Source organism: Hippopotamus amphibius, chromosome 1 (genome assembly GCF_030028045.1).
Source record: "Hippopotamus amphibius kiboko isolate mHipAmp2 chromosome 1, mHipAmp2.hap2, whole genome shotgun sequence".
NCBI classification, from domain to species: domain Eukaryota; kingdom Metazoa; phylum Chordata; class Mammalia; order Artiodactyla; family Hippopotamidae; genus Hippopotamus; species Hippopotamus amphibius.
In genome coordinates, this window is record NC_080186.1 from 37,337,627 (window position 1) to 37,352,908 (window position 15,282).

General features: G+C 40.5%; 1 protein-coding gene across 4 annotated transcripts in view; it reads left to right on the forward strand.

Annotated features, from left to right (window-relative positions):
• The first annotated feature begins 8,592 nt into the window (after positions 1 to 8,592).
• The window catches only part of NASP (nuclear autoantigenic sperm protein), a 29,159-nt gene continuing 22,469 nt past the window's right edge, over positions 8,593 to 15,282 (forward strand). The window contains exon 1 of one of the 4 annotated variants that reach the window (XM_057709350.1): positions 8,593 to 8,797. In XM_057709350.1, the coding sequence (XP_057565333.1) occupies positions 8,739 to 8,797 (59 nt within the window). In that variant the 5' untranslated portion in view covers positions 8,593 to 8,738. The remainder of the gene's footprint in view (positions 8,798 to 15,282) is intronic. The other 3 variants (XM_057709341.1, XM_057709332.1, XM_057709358.1) reach the window with 3 other exon arrangements.

Genomic DNA, 15,282 nt, shown 5'->3' on the forward strand with positions numbered 1-15,282 from the left:
CCATGTGCCACAACTACTGAGCCTGTGCTTTAGAGCCTGCACACCACAACTAATGAGCCCACGATCTGCAACTACTGAAGCCCGTGCACCTAGAGCCCATGCTTTGCAACAAGAGAAGCCACTGCAATGAGAAAACCATGCACTGCAATGAAGAGTAGCCCCCGGTCTCTCCAACTACAGAAAGCCTGTGTGCAGCAACGAAGACCCAATGCAGCCAATAACTTACAGATATAAATTGATTAAAAAAAGAAAAGAAAAAAATGATTCCATAGCTCCCTTATACCCTTTCACAATCCAAGTTTCCACAATTATGAGGTAGTATGAGTTTGAAGGGTATTAGTTTGCTGAGGCTGCTGTAACAGTACCACAGAATGGGTGATTTAAACAAGAGAAATTTGTTTTCTTAAAGTTCTGGAAATTAGAAGTCTGAGATCAAAGTGCCAGCAGGATTGGTTCCTTCTGAGTGGCATAAGGGAAGGGTTTGTTCCAGGCCTCTCTCCTTGGCTTGTAGATTGGACATCTCCCTGTGTCTTTATATTATCTTTCCTCTGTACACATCTGTGTCCAAATTTCTTTCTTTGTTTTTTTGTTTTGTTTTTTTGGCCACGCTTGCGGGATCTTATTTCCCTGACCAGGGATCGAACCCAGGCCCTGGCAGTGAAAGTGCAGAGTTCTAACTGCTGGACCCCCAGGGAATTTCCAGTGCCCAAATTTCTTATAGGGCAGTCATATTGGATAAGGGTCCATCCTAATGATCTCATTTTAACTGAAGACCCTGTCTGCATATACAGTCACATTCTGAGGTACTAGGGGTTAGTACTTAAGTATATGAATTTGAGGAGGGAGGACACAATTTAGCTCATATTAGGAAGTGAAAGTTGTCTTAACATCAAATTATTCACTAATAAATTGACTACTTAGAAATTATTCTTGGGACTTCCCTGGTTGCCTAGTGGTTAAGACTCCATGCTCCTAATGCAGGGGGCCTGGGTTCAATCCCTGGTCAGGGAACTGACCACATGCATGCTGCAACTAAGAGTTTGCATGCCACAACTAAGGAGCTGGTGAACCACAAGTAAGACCTGTCACGACCAAATAAAAATAAATAAATAAATTTAAAAAATAATAAAAGATGGGACTTCCCTGGTGGCGCAGTGGTTAAGAATCCACCTGCCATTGCAGGGGACATGGGTTCGATCCCTGGTCTGGGAAGATCCCACATGCCACGGAGCACTAAGCCCCTGCACCACAACTACTGAGCCTGTGCTCTAGAGCTTGCGAGCCACAACTATTGAGCTTACATGCCACAACTACTGAAGCCTGCATGCTAGAGCCCATGCTCCACAACAAGAGAAGCCACCGCAGTGAGAAACCTGTGCACCACAATGAAGAGTAGCCCCTGCTTGCTGCAACTAGAGAAAGCCCACGCACAGCAACAAAGACCCAATACAGCCAACAAATAAATTAATAAATGTAAAAAATAAATAAAAGACTTTAAAAAAAAAAGAAATTAGTCATGACTCAAACATCTCACCCTGCTGAACATTAGCATTTTTCTATTGACATCTTTGTCTAAATCACTGGGCAGTACAGTACACATCCACTGAAAAGTGAAATTGCAAATCTTGCAAAGGATAACAGTACTTTATGAAGCAATGGAAGTGATGTTGGGAACTTATCATACCCAAAGCAATTGAAAAGTGAGGATCTGACCGTTAATTGAGAAAGAAAATCAAAGATGAGGACACTAGACTTCAAAAGAGGATGTTTGGCTTATCAAAGTATTAAGGAAGGCCTCTGGGAAAACTGCGAAGTCCTTAAGTATTTTTGCAAAAAGGATTCTTTACATGATTGTTTTGAGTAAAAGACCACAGATTTAGATTTTAAAATGAGACTTGCCTTTATAAGACTACGTTCTAAAAGGAAGGGAGTGCTCACCAGCCAGAGGTTAGCACCACCACACTCCAGTTCCTTACATCAAAATTCTTTATACACAAAGTACAATCTAAGACCCCTTTCAGAAACTGCCCCGCTGTCTGTGAGGGAGGAGGGTCTATCTCACACTCAAGTAGGAAAAATGAGACCTGTGACATTCCGTAGGAGAAAGAATGTGAACCTTGTATTCAAATTATGGCAAACTAACAGATAAACAACAAGGTCCTAATGTATATTATAGAACAGGGAACCATATTCAATATCCTATGATAAACCATAATGGAAAAGAATGTTGAAAGAATGTATATATATGTATAACTGAGTCACTTTGCTGTACAGCAGAGATTGGCACAACACTGTAAATCTACTAAAAAAACAGAAAAAAAAAGAGTCTAGCAAACTAAAAAAGAATACTTGATGAAAGGGGACTGATATCACACATTGCAAAGAGATCACAGTATTTGTCCAGGAAAATGTGATCTATGCAGGAGTCCAGATATTTGTCCAAAGCATTAAAACATTGAAAATCTCTTTATTGGTTTGAGATGTTAACTTCTAGAATATACATGACAAGTTCTGTTGATTTTCCTCTTTGAGGATCATCTGTACTTTGACATCTGTATATTCATGAAGCTATAATAAATATGCCTGTCCAGATGTGTCTTTGTTTTGTTTCACTACCTCTTGGGCCTTTGGCCTTTCAAGGTTTTAAAAGGTTGTTTTATACATCATGACAAGCAAGCCTGAGCTAGTATAATGAATACATGGAGAGCATATATTTTTGCCAGGATAATTAATCCACATTTAATTACATTTAAATCTCATTTAAATTTTAAAATTTCATTTCCCTACATCCAGGACCTACCTGAATTAATCAAACAGTTGCTTCTCTCTCAGTGGAGTGGAGAACCAAGACTGTTTCTTTAATTTTAGGGATGTTTCTTTCTAATTGACTTTATAGTTTAATAACTTGTGTTGACGACAGTGTAAATATCACCTTAAGCTATGATCATGAGGTCAAGAGCCATTTAATTCTGCCACAACAGAGGTAGATGATACTTCTATTTGTGGAGATCCAGGGTGTCACTTTTTGCATTAAAGCTTTACTCTAGTATTCCAGAGATATTAACATGACTTGTGCTGGCCAATGAAAAGAGAACGTGATTATGTGTTGGTTCCAGGTGAAAGCTTTAAGAGCAAGTGTGAGTTCCAACATATTTTCTCTTTCCCTCTGAAACAGTGACAAGCAATACTTTACATTATAATTTATAGTCTCTGTTTCATCAGTTTGAGACCCAGAGTGAGGATGACACAGAGCAAAGTCTCCAGCTGACCTGAGATGAAAATTTAGTAAGAGTGGAAATTGAAGCTTATTGAATGAAACCATTGAAGTTTTGGGGTTTCTTGCTACTGCAGCAAAATTTACCGTCTTCTTGAAAAAAAAATTTATTTGTTTATTTAGCTGTGGCACACAGGATCTTCGTTGCAGCATATGGGCTTCTTAGTTGTGGCCTGCAGGCAGGATAAAGTTCCCCAACCAGGGATCTGCGTTGGGAGTGCAGAGTCTTATCCACTGGACCACCAGGGAAGTCCTTAACCTGTCTTAATTAGTACAAGTAGCTAATATTTTATTTAGGATGCATGCAATGACATTCATAAGTGAAAGGGGTTTGCAATTTTATTTTTTATATTTTCCTATTTTTGGAATCAAGACTACATTACCTTTGGGACTTCCCTGGTGATCCAGTGGTTAACACTTTGTGCTTCTACTGCAAGGGGTGCAGGTTCAACCCCTGGTCAGGGAACTAAGATCCCACATGCTATGCTGCATGGCCTTAAGAAGAAAAAAAAAAAAAAAAAGACTACATTACCTTTTCTTTCTTCTTTTTTGCTGCATATAAATGTTTGTGTTCAATCCACCACTTTAACTGATAGTCTTCCCTAAATCTTACTAATAAAAATCAGGGTTCTATTATTTTTCTAGAAAAGTTTTTGCTTTTTTTCTACATATGGAAACATTTCTTGAAAATGTGTTAACCTATAAATCCATCTGGGCATTTGAAGGAAATGGTGGGAAGTCTGACTACCATTTTCAAATGTTTATTATTTATTGATCTACTTAAGGTCTCTGTTTTTTCTTGTGCCAGTTTTGGCACTTTGTTTTTTCTAGGATCACTCCATTAGGTTTTCATATTTATTAGCATATGATTATTCTTAATACGGTTATCTTTCCATTGTGTTTATTGTTTCTGTAGTTACTTCTGCATTTTCTTTTCTGCATTTGCTATCAATATTTTTCTACCTATATTTTTTATTTTTTCAATAACCAGTTTCTAGTTATATTAATCTTTTATCTCTCTTTTGATTTCTGCCCTATCTTCCTTATGTCCTTCCTCTCTTGTTTGAGATTTCTCTATTGCTCTTTTTCTAACTTCATGAGTTGAATTCTTTGGTCAAGTTTTCTATTCATTTCCCAATAAAATTTTTTGAAAGCTGTAATTCATCAAAATACAGTTTTATCTGTGTCCTATGAATTTTAACATATAGTGCATTTATTATCATTCAGCTCAGTATTTCTTAACTTCCTTCATGATTTTTTAACCCAGGGGTATTTATTTATACAATATATAAATGTTAATTTGCAATGTAATAAAGCTTTGTAGTTAAGATAAGATAGTCTACATGGTATGATAATGATTCTTTAGAATGTATTGGGGCTTTCTTTGTGGCCTAATAATGGTCCATTTTTGTAAGTGATCTATGATATTTGAATATAATGCATATTTGCTGTTTTTTGAGTATAGATTTCTATGTTTAGTCACTAGAGCATATTAATAATATTAGTCATGTCTTCTCTATTTCTGCTTATTTTTTCATCTGCTTGTTTCTAAGTGACGAGTTAAAAATTTCAAGTTGTTGATTTATCTCTATTTCTTCTGCAGTTCTTATAGTTGTTGCTTCATATATGATGGATATATCTAAGAAATTTATTTTGCTCTTATATAATATTTTTGGAGAAGGCAGCCCAGAGCTTGTATGCTGGCTCCGTGATGCTAGGAACCTAGGCATCTTACTGATTTGTCATTCCTGGTGCATCACCCTGATTGACTTGGTCCAAGTTGGTTCACCACCACGTCTTCTGAAAAGATAAGCCCCTTCCCTTTGATGTGGCTACATGGTAATTGCACACATTGCTTCTGTTCTCTGTCCATTGACCAGAATGCCATCATGTGAGCACTTCTAGTTCCAAGGGACATTGACAATTTTGGTTTTTATTCTGGTGGCTATGCACTAAAATAAATGCATAAATAAATAAAAATCAAAGTTCTATTACTACTATAGGAGAGAAAAACAGATATTGGAAGACAACCAGGAGTCTCATTTTATCTCGTTCTTTTCCATATATTTCTTCTACCCTCAACTTTCACTAAGTTCAATCTCCTTTTTGTTTTACCCACTCCAAAAAATAAACCTCCAGTTTTTTCATTCCCTTGGGGAAGATTTAGAAGGTTTTACTGCTTCTTAAAATTTGTCAACCTAACTGCTTTTTGTCAGCCTTGTCTTCTTCCCCTAAAGGTACCTGCTGAAACCAATTCATGAACCTTTTGTGGTTTCTCTATTGTCAATCTAGTTGCTTGTTGGTTTCCCTGTTGGGATTCTCCTTTCTTAGTCAGCTAGGTCAGTTACTACTTGTCTTTCTTCCAGCTTTTAAAATTTTGTTGCTATTCCTTTCTTTCCCATTCTCTATGATCTTGCCAGTCTATCTTTAAAAACAAAATTAAAATTTCTTTATTGTTATGTAGACAGGTTTCAAAGGGAAAGGGTATAAATGTGTTCAATCCACTGTCTTTAACTGAAAGTCCTCCCTCAATTTTTTCAAGAAGGCTGCCTTTTTTTTTTTCTTCTAAGTCTTTACTGAATTTGTTACAATATTGCTTCTGTTTTAGGTTTGGGGGTTTTTTTTTGGCCACGAGGCACATGGGATCTTAGTTTCCCAGCCAGGGATCAAACCCCCTGCATTGGAAGGCAAAGTTTTAACCGCTGGACTGCCAGGGAATTCCCCCTAAATCTTGTTAAATGTAATTTAAAATTTTTCCCCCAAGATAAAGTCCCATTTACCCTCAATACTTACTATGAAATCTTGTTTGTTTGTTTTTGTTGTTGTTGTGGTTGTTGCTGTTTTTGGCCACACAGCTTTCAGGATCATAGTTCCCTGACCTGGGTCTTAAGCAGTGAAAGGGAGGAGTCCCAACCACTGGACCGCCAGGGAATTCCCCAAATCTTGGTTTCTATTTTAAGTAGATATATTTTAAGTAGATATATTTAAACTCTTTCCAGTTCTAATTATGGTTATAGTATAATTATTTTATTCATTTGTTCAATAAATTCACTTTGGACACCTAGTGGGATTTAGCTGTAAAGAAGACAGAAAAGGTCACATGGAGCCTATATACTTAGAACAGGTAAGAGTAAAAAATAAATAAATAAATAAATAAGTAAGTAAATAAATAAACAAGTAAATAAATAAGTTTAGATTTTGATAAGTACGGGAATAAATAAAAGGAAGCTAATTTTAGTTGAGTGATCAGGGAAGGTTTCTTAGAGGAAGTAACATTTGAAATGAGGCCTAAGGGAAGAGTAGGAGCTAGTTATTCAAAATATTGGGAGAAGAGCTTTCCAGGTAGTGAGACAGCAAGTGCAAAGGCCCCTGGATATGAGAAAGGGCTTGAGCATTCTAAGGAACAGAAAGGAGACCAGTACTGTAGGAAGACCAGGTGAAGGGAAGAGAATAGTATGAGATGAATCTGGATAGGTGAATTGGAGCCAGATCATGTAGGACTTATAGGCAATGACGAGGAGCTCGAAATGTCTAAGAGCAATGGAAAGCTATTCAGGGGAGAGTGACATAATCTGATTTACACTTTAAAAAGATTTTTCTAGAGAGAGTTAAGCAGAGACCGGAAGGTATGTAGTAGTAGAGATGATAGTGGCTAGGCTTGGATCTGAGTGGTGGTAGGAAAAATTGAAAGTAGTGGATGGATTTAAAATCCATTAAAAAAATCCATGTTTTTTTCTTTTTTTCTTTTTTATTATTTTTTTGGGGGTACACCAATAAAAAATCCATTTTTAAATATATTGTTTGTAAGAGTTCCACAAAGGCAGAGACCATGTCTTTTGTCCTTAGAACCTAGAACAGAGCCTTGAACATCATAGTTGTTCAGTGAATATTAGTGTAACGCATGCGTGGGTCACACAAATTTCTGGACTGGATTTCTCAGGCCCTGCGCCTGGCTGCAAGGACTCTGGAGAGATCTCTCCTCGCCGGAGCCCAATCCTCCAGTCACCGTGTTATCAGACTGATAGCCGCTTAGTAAATGGTTACCATGACCCATGCATACTGCTGATTGTTGAGGCAAGCATTACCTCTAATTCTCATAATATTCTTAAAGGGTGGATACTAATATTGTCCTCATTTTACATTTAATCGTATAATGTTACATGACTTGGCTCAGGTCACCAGCTAAAAACGGGGGAACCCACGTCTGTTTACTACAGGAATTGGCATTTGTAGGTCCAGCTCTTTATCCCTAAAGATTTCAAACTGCCTGAGTCTTGACAGACTGGAATAAGAATCCTCCCCAGGAATCTTTCGCAGTATGTCGGAACCTGGACGGAAATAAAATTCCTCTTCTGATCACTGTAGGCAAGTCCATGAAAAGCAATGGATGATGCTCCAGGTGTGAGGAAGTGCAATCATTTCAGCCTGCCAGTTATCTTCCACTCAGCCGGCTGCAGGAAATGAGGCACACTGCTTCCCACAAATGACTTGTCTTGCAACTTTCTGAGCTACTCATAACTTCTCTGAACCTTGGTTTCTATTTCTACCAAATGGGGCTGGTAACACCGTTGTCACTAGTAGCGTTGCTGTTAAGATTAAGTAAGACAACTAATAGCTTTAGAGTGTTTAAGCACAGTACCCCCGCACGTAGCACACAAACTATAAACCGTAGCTCCCACCGGACGAAAACGAGCTGGGGGCTTAAGCCAGTCAGGTTTGGAGTCTGGGTAGGGCCTAAGAGGATGGCGTCAGCAGATTGGGCCAGCCGAAGGGGGCATGTCCAGAGGGAGGAGCCAGCCGTGTCCCGCCGCAGCCCTTAGTTTTGAATCCAGCGCCGTAGTTTCAGGCGGTGCCCAATCCTAGGACAGCATTTTCTTGCGTCAGTTGTTGCTGAGGCTCAGAGCCACGCGCCTCTCACCGGCATCAGTTCTAGCCGTTGCTGGTATACACGTGCTCGGCTCTTGCGTGTCCATCCGTTACGACTGAGCGGACAAAGTCTCCGTTAGCTCTCTGAGTACTCGGCCTGGAAAGAGAGCCTCCGCTACTCGCTCCGAACATGCAGAGCAGCACCAGCTTCCCCTTCTCTGGAAGCCGCTGGCCGACGTCCAGTCAGGAGTTGTAGTACCAAGATTCTAGTTCTTCTTACGCGACTTGCTAGAGGAGCAAAAGTTGCTTTTTCCGAGGAAGGCAGGCCAGGGAGGAAAGGTACTGCGTAGAACCAGGTGGTGCGGGCGGGGAATGTCCCTGGACAGGATTGGGGCTGGGTCCTGGCCCTTTAAAATCGAGGGGGAGGATCCGGAAGTGGATGGGCGGGGCGAAAGGCCCTGGCATATAAGAGGGCCCAGCCGCGCGGGGTCTCCAATCTGCCATTTTCTGTCCCCGAGTAAGTCTCTGGCGTCCCAGATTCCCTCTGTTTTTCTCCCAGGCTGTATCCCGTCCGCTGGTCCACCACCTCAGGGGAACGATGGCCGCAGAGTCCACAGCCGCTGCCGCCATCACCGCGGAGCTGGTTTCCGCCGACAAGTAAGCTGGACCGTGGAGAGCTTGAGGCACTGGCCAGTCCGCAGGGAGGGGGTGGTGGACGGAGGCTCCCTGGGAGGGACACACCGGAGGGTGAGAGGACGTGCCTTCCAGTGAACAGCCGTCGCTGTTCTGGAAGGCCCGGACACTGGAGAAGCCCACTTATTGCAGAGGGCCTTGCTCGTTAGCAGTAACGCCGGTCGGCTGGCGCCCCCTGCCCCGCTTTTTGCGGCCGCCATCTTGCCGGGGGCAGCGGCGGCTGTCTCCATCGCCTGCCCCTCTCCTTCCTCCCCCCGCCAGGGGCTATCGGCGGGGAGGCGGGGTCCCGGCGCGGCGGTGTGCCTTCACGACCCTGCTGTCCCCGACTCCTGGCATGCGCCTCTGGTAGGATCCCCAAACACCTCAGGAAAATAACCAACAGAGATTTGGCGCCAAAAAAAAAAAAAAAAAAAAATTCTGCACGAGGAAGGAGGCTGGACCGGCGGGTCTGGATGGGCGGGGCCTCTCGGGGGCGGGGTCGTGCGCGTGTGCGTTCGCTTCCCTCCGCCTGCTCTCGAGCAGGGGGCGGGGCCCTGAGGAGGCGGGAAAACTCCATTGTTTGGTGCCGTGGGGCTAGCCGAGCGCCTGGGACTTCCGCGGTGGGACGCGGTGAAGCTTATTCCCCGCCGTCACCTCGCTCACTTGGTACTCTCCTGCCCTCAGTTAGGCCCGTTTCTTTTGTCTGTGGTGGAGAGCATCGTGGTTCTTTTAAGTTTTGGAAATGTTGGTGGGGGACTTTATCAGGCGAAGCATCTCCTAGCGCTGCGTGGAGGTCTCCTCGCTGCTAGCAGTGTTTGGTTGCTAGGAGAATGGGCAGATTATGCGCGAAGCGTAACAGAAGGACTGGAGGGAATGATAGAAGACATGATTGCTATGAAAACGGCACAGTGCCACTCAGACATAAAGATATCTTTTGAACAGTGAAGGGAAACAGGCCGTTTATTCGAAGAAATAAGAAATAACCCAAGTTATTAAGTGGCAGAGTCTAGGTGAAACTCCAGTATTTCAAATTTTTATTCCCTCATTACTCATCCTTCCCCCATCCCCAAAGCTTACGTGAGAGAAAATTGCATGAAAATCTTAACTAGCTAGTTGTAGAGAACTATAAAGGCAGCATTCCTTAGTTAAATTCCTGGGGCAGTTTAAGGGGAAGGGTAAAGAAAATCTACCTGAGTTTAGTCTCTACTAAGAATGCGCATTATAATTATAGTATAACCACTGAAAGAATAAAAAACATGTTTAACTTCCAAACCAGTAGAGAGAAAAAATGGAATGAGAAATAAACCTGAGTTCAGAATTGATTTTGATACCACTTTCATTGCCTAAGTGGTGAATGTTGGACCACAGTGTAGTCATCTGTAAAAAGCTTCAGTTTGGCTTCTGTCCCCTCATGCTATTTAAACAACGTTGCTAAAGGTTATCAGTGATTGTCTAAATGTTAAATCAGTCCTTGTCCTTATTAGCTTTCTAAATAGTTCTAATTAGTTCTTAACGTTTTTGTTTATGTTACAAAAGAGAAAGAATGTAGCAGTTTGTACTAAAGTGGTAAGGAGGAATGAGAAAGCTTAGAGGAAGTCTAATGTGATGCATTGAATTTTAGTTGAGTTGTCTTTATAATTTTTGAGCTACTTATTTGTACGTTTAGATGAGAGATGTCAAAGTAAAAATAAGAGGTTTAGCTCAATAATTCTTGAAGGTCTGGGGTTTGTCCTTTCTATTTCCATAAGTGGAAGGTTCATCTTTGTTGGTGTGGCGCTTATTTTGGTGCTTAGTATTCGGCTGTTTAAAATGAGTTAAATAACCTCTTGTAAGTTAGCTTTATGATGAATTAATGCCACTAATTAGCATATATTTGTGTGAAAGATTTAGCCAGTGTACCTTTGTACCTATTTTTTGGTGGGGTGGAGGAGTTAGGTCAGTATATTAGCTCAAATGTGTAAATGAGAAAAGAGTCTCTCTTGGCGGACCTGCAAAAAACAAACAAGAAACTATTTTTAGAAATTTGTTGTTGTTGTTTTGGCCTCACGAGGCAAGTGGGATCTTAGTTCCCCTGACCAGGTAATCAGACCTACTCCCACTGCATTGGAAGCTCGAAGTCTTAACCACTGGACCACCAGGGACTCCCCTGACCTTGTACTCTTAAGACAGTTTACTCATCATCACATCCATTAACCTTGATAATCTTTATGTGTGTCCAAAAGTATTCTTCGCTTACCGCTTTAAAAACTGAAGTTCAGGGAGGGACTTCCCTGGTGGTCTAGCGGTTAAGACTCTGCACTCCCAATGCAGGGAACCCGGGTTCCAGCCCTGGTCAGGGAACTAGATCCCGCATGTTGCAACTAAGACTTGGCACAGCCAAATAAATACATAAATAAATATTTTTTAAAAAGGATATCAAAAAACAACTTAAAACAAACAAACCGAGGTTCAGGGAATTCTCTGGCAGTCCAGTGGTTAGGACTCTGTACTTCCACTTGCAGGGGCAAGGGTTCAATCCCTGGTCAGGGAACTAAGATCCCACAAGGCGCACAGCCTGGCCAAAAAAAAAAAAAAAAAAAAAGAGTTAAAAAAAATCCCTGAGGTTCACCTTAAAGATTCCACAGAAAAAGATATCCTAGGTTCGTGGATTGGAATGCTTAATATTGTTAAGATGTTTATACTACCCAAAGAGATCTATGGATTCAACACAAAATGCATTTTTTTGCAGAAGCAGAAAAATGCATCCTAAAATTCATAAGAAATCTCAGGGGATCCCAAATAGCCAAAACAGGTTTGGTTTGGTTGGTTGGTTTTGTTTTGTTTTTGGCTGCACCTTGCAACTAATGGGATTTTAGTTCCTCACCAGGGACTGAACCCAGGCCCTTGGTGGTGAGAGTGTGGCTCCTAACCACTGGACCACCAGGGAAATTCCCTGCCAAAACAGTTTTGGAAGAGTTAAGTATAGGTCTCGCTCACTGATTTCCAAACATTACAAAGCTATAGTAATCAAAACAATGTAGTACTGGCATAAAGATAAACAAATAGAAGAATGGAATGTAATGGAAAGCCCAGAAATAAATCCTTGCATGTGGTCAGATGATCTTTGATAAGGATGCCAAGACCACTCAGTGAGGAAAGGACATTCTTTTCAACAAATGATATTGTGAAAACAGGATATACACATGCAGAAGAATGAAGTTAGATCCTTATCTTACACCATATACAAAAATGAGCTGAAAATGGATTAAAGACCTAAATGTAAGACCTGAAACTGTATAAATCTCTTAGAAGAAAGCATAAGTTAAAAGCTCCATGGGAATTCCCTAGTGGTCCAAATGGTTGGCACTTGGTGCTTTCATTGCTGTGGCCTGGGTTCAATCCCTAGTTGGGGAACTAAGATCCGGCAAGCTTCACGGCATGGTATTAAAAAAAAAAAAAAAAATTTCCTTGTTAGTTTTTCAGTACATTTTATTGAAGTACAATATACTACAAAATGCACAAATGGTAAACGTAAAGTTGAGTGAATTTTTACAAAGGGAAATTGGAAACAAAACACTGTGGAACCCAGAACCCCCCCCCCCTTTTAGTCACACTCCTCCCATCAAACATAGCTCTTCTTTTTTTTTAATTTAACTTTTTTAAAAGAATTTTTTTTCACATGTAATTGACATACAATAAACTGTATATTTAGTGTACAATTTGATTTTTTTTTCCTTATTAGTATTGTATATATGGCAATCCCAATCTCCCAGTTCATTCCGCCCCAACCCTCCCCCCCGCCCCCTTGGTGTCCATATATTTGTTCTCTACATCTGTGTCTCTATTTCTGCCTTGCAAACCAGTTGATCTGTACCATTTTTCTAGATTCCACATATGTGTTAATATACAATATTTGTTTTTCTCTTCCTGACTTCACTCTGTATGACAGTCTCTAGGTCCATCCATGTCTCTATACAAATGACCCAATTTCGTTCCTTTTTATGGCTGAGTAATACTCCATTGTATATATATGTACAACATCTTCTTTATCCATTCCTCTGTTGATGGGCGTTTAAGTCCTTTCCATGTCCTGGCTGTTGCGTGTAGTGCTGCAGTGAACATTGGGGTGCATGTGTCTTTTTTGAATTATGGTTTTCTTTGGGTATATGCCCAGTAGTGGGATTGCTGAGTCATATGGTACTTCTATTTTTAGTTTTTCAAGGAACCTCCATACTGTTCTCCATAGTGGCTGTATCAATTTGCATTGACACCAACAATGTATAAGGGTTCCCTTTACTCCACTGAGTAAGCTATTTTTTAATTGTTCATTTATTTCATCCATATTATGTATATTACACTGCTGTTTTCATAAATTTGGTACCACTAAACAAGAATAAAGTCCAGGTGTGAAAAATTGACTCAGTTCTATTTATGTGTATGTTTTAACCTTTGGAGCAGTTTTCAGTGATGTCTATATAGGAAAGCCTTTTTATCTCCTACGGCTTCTTGTGTTCTTTCATACTTATAGTTTCTTGCTGTACATACTTCAGTTCTAATTTTTATTGCTTTGAAATGTTAGTACTCAGCAGTAAAGTTTAGTGTTTTCCCACTGTTCTTTCTTTTTCTCTGTTTCACCACAGCTAACAGCATTTTCAGCTCTCATTTGAAGTGTAATGGTCCTTGGTTTAAGCTCTGGTGTGCTTTGAGGGGACATTTATAAATGATATATGTCCTTACTTAGCTGAATATTGCCTTTGGGATATAGATGAAAACTGATGACGGAGATGACGGAGCAGGTAAAAGAGGCAAGGATTTAAATTAATATCAAAGGGCTTCCTAGGTGGCACAGTGGTTAAGAATCCTCCTGCCAGTGCAGGGGACAGGGGTTCTATCTCTGCTCCAGGAAGATCCCACATGCCGCGGAGCAACTAAGCCCGTGCGCCACAACCATTAAGTCTGCACTTTAGAGCCCGTGAGCCACAACTATTGAGCCCATGTGCTGCAACTACCAAAGCCCACGTGCCTAGAGCCCGTGCTCCACAACAAGAGAAACCACGGCAATGAGGAGCCCACGCACCACAAAGAAGAGTAGCCCCCACTCACCGCAACTAAAGAAAGCCCACGCACAGCAAAAAAGACCCAACACGGCCAATAAAATAAATAAATAAATTAAAAAAATAAATTAATATGGAGTGAATGGTGTCAATCTATAGTGTTCCTAAGTAATAACTTAAGTTGACCCTGTCTTGAAACCTACCTAATGTATAACTTTATTTTAAATTTGTTTATTTATTTATTGGCTGCTTTGGGTCTTCGTTGCTGCACGTGGGCTTTCTCTAGTTGTGGCGAGCAGGGGGCTACTCTTCATTGTGGTGCGCGAGCTCCTCATTGCAGTGGCTTCTCTTGTGGAGCACGGGCTCTAGGCGCATGGGCTTCAGTAGTTGCAACACACGGGCTTAATAGTTGTGGCACGCAGGCTTTGTTTCTCCACGGCATGTGGGATCTTCCTGGAGCAGGCATTGAACCCGTGTCCCCTGCACTGGCAGGCAGATTCTTAACCACTGTGCCATCTAGGAAGTCTTGGTATTAACTATATTTTAAAGAAAGGGTAAATTCTTCCTCATTATTTATCAGTTTTCAAAATAATGCAGTGGTCTCCTATCATTCTCCAAAGATGACTAATGAGTTTTTTGTTTTTTGTTTGTGTCATTGAGAACCTAGGGATTTAAACATATCTGGAGTTTTTCAATCAATTGCAATTACCTTTTTAAAATCTTTAAAAATTTTATATTGGAGTATAGTTGATTAGCAATGTTGTGTTAGTTTCAGGTGTACAGCCCAGTGATTCAGTTATATATATACATGTATCTGTGGTTTTTCAAGTTCTTTTCCCATTTAGGTTATTGCAGAGTATTGAGCAGAGTTCCCTGTGCTATAGAGTAGGTCCTTATTGGTTATATGGTTATTATCGGTGTTGAAGCTCACATTGTCCCTTCTTTTGGCCAGTGAGATTTTATTGAGGTTGGCTCCCAAGTGTGCTTTAGTAATATTTTTGTAAGTATGAAACATCAAATTTATAGAGAAGTTGCAAAAATAGTACAAAGAACTCTTCCCATGCTTTACCCTGGATTCCTCACCTTGCCTTTATAATTCCTTTTAGCATGACTGTAAGTAGATATCTGACCCTAAATAATATTAGATATAGTTTGTTGCCTCATGGAATGAAATTGCCCCAGATTCACCTATGTAATTCCCGTGTCCTGGCTTAGAATCAATTATTTCTCAATGGAGTCTTGGTTATTTTTAGTGGGAAATGGATTTTCAGGAGCACAGTCTAGGTGCTGGGGGTACTCATTGCTGCTGCGTTGGTCATTATTTCTAGACTTTTTCAGTAAACACAACTATGAAATATTTTTAAGATATTTATTAGTACTTTTCAAAAAAAATGAATGTTCTGGGAAACTTTGCTTCTTCCTTTTTTAAGAAACAAA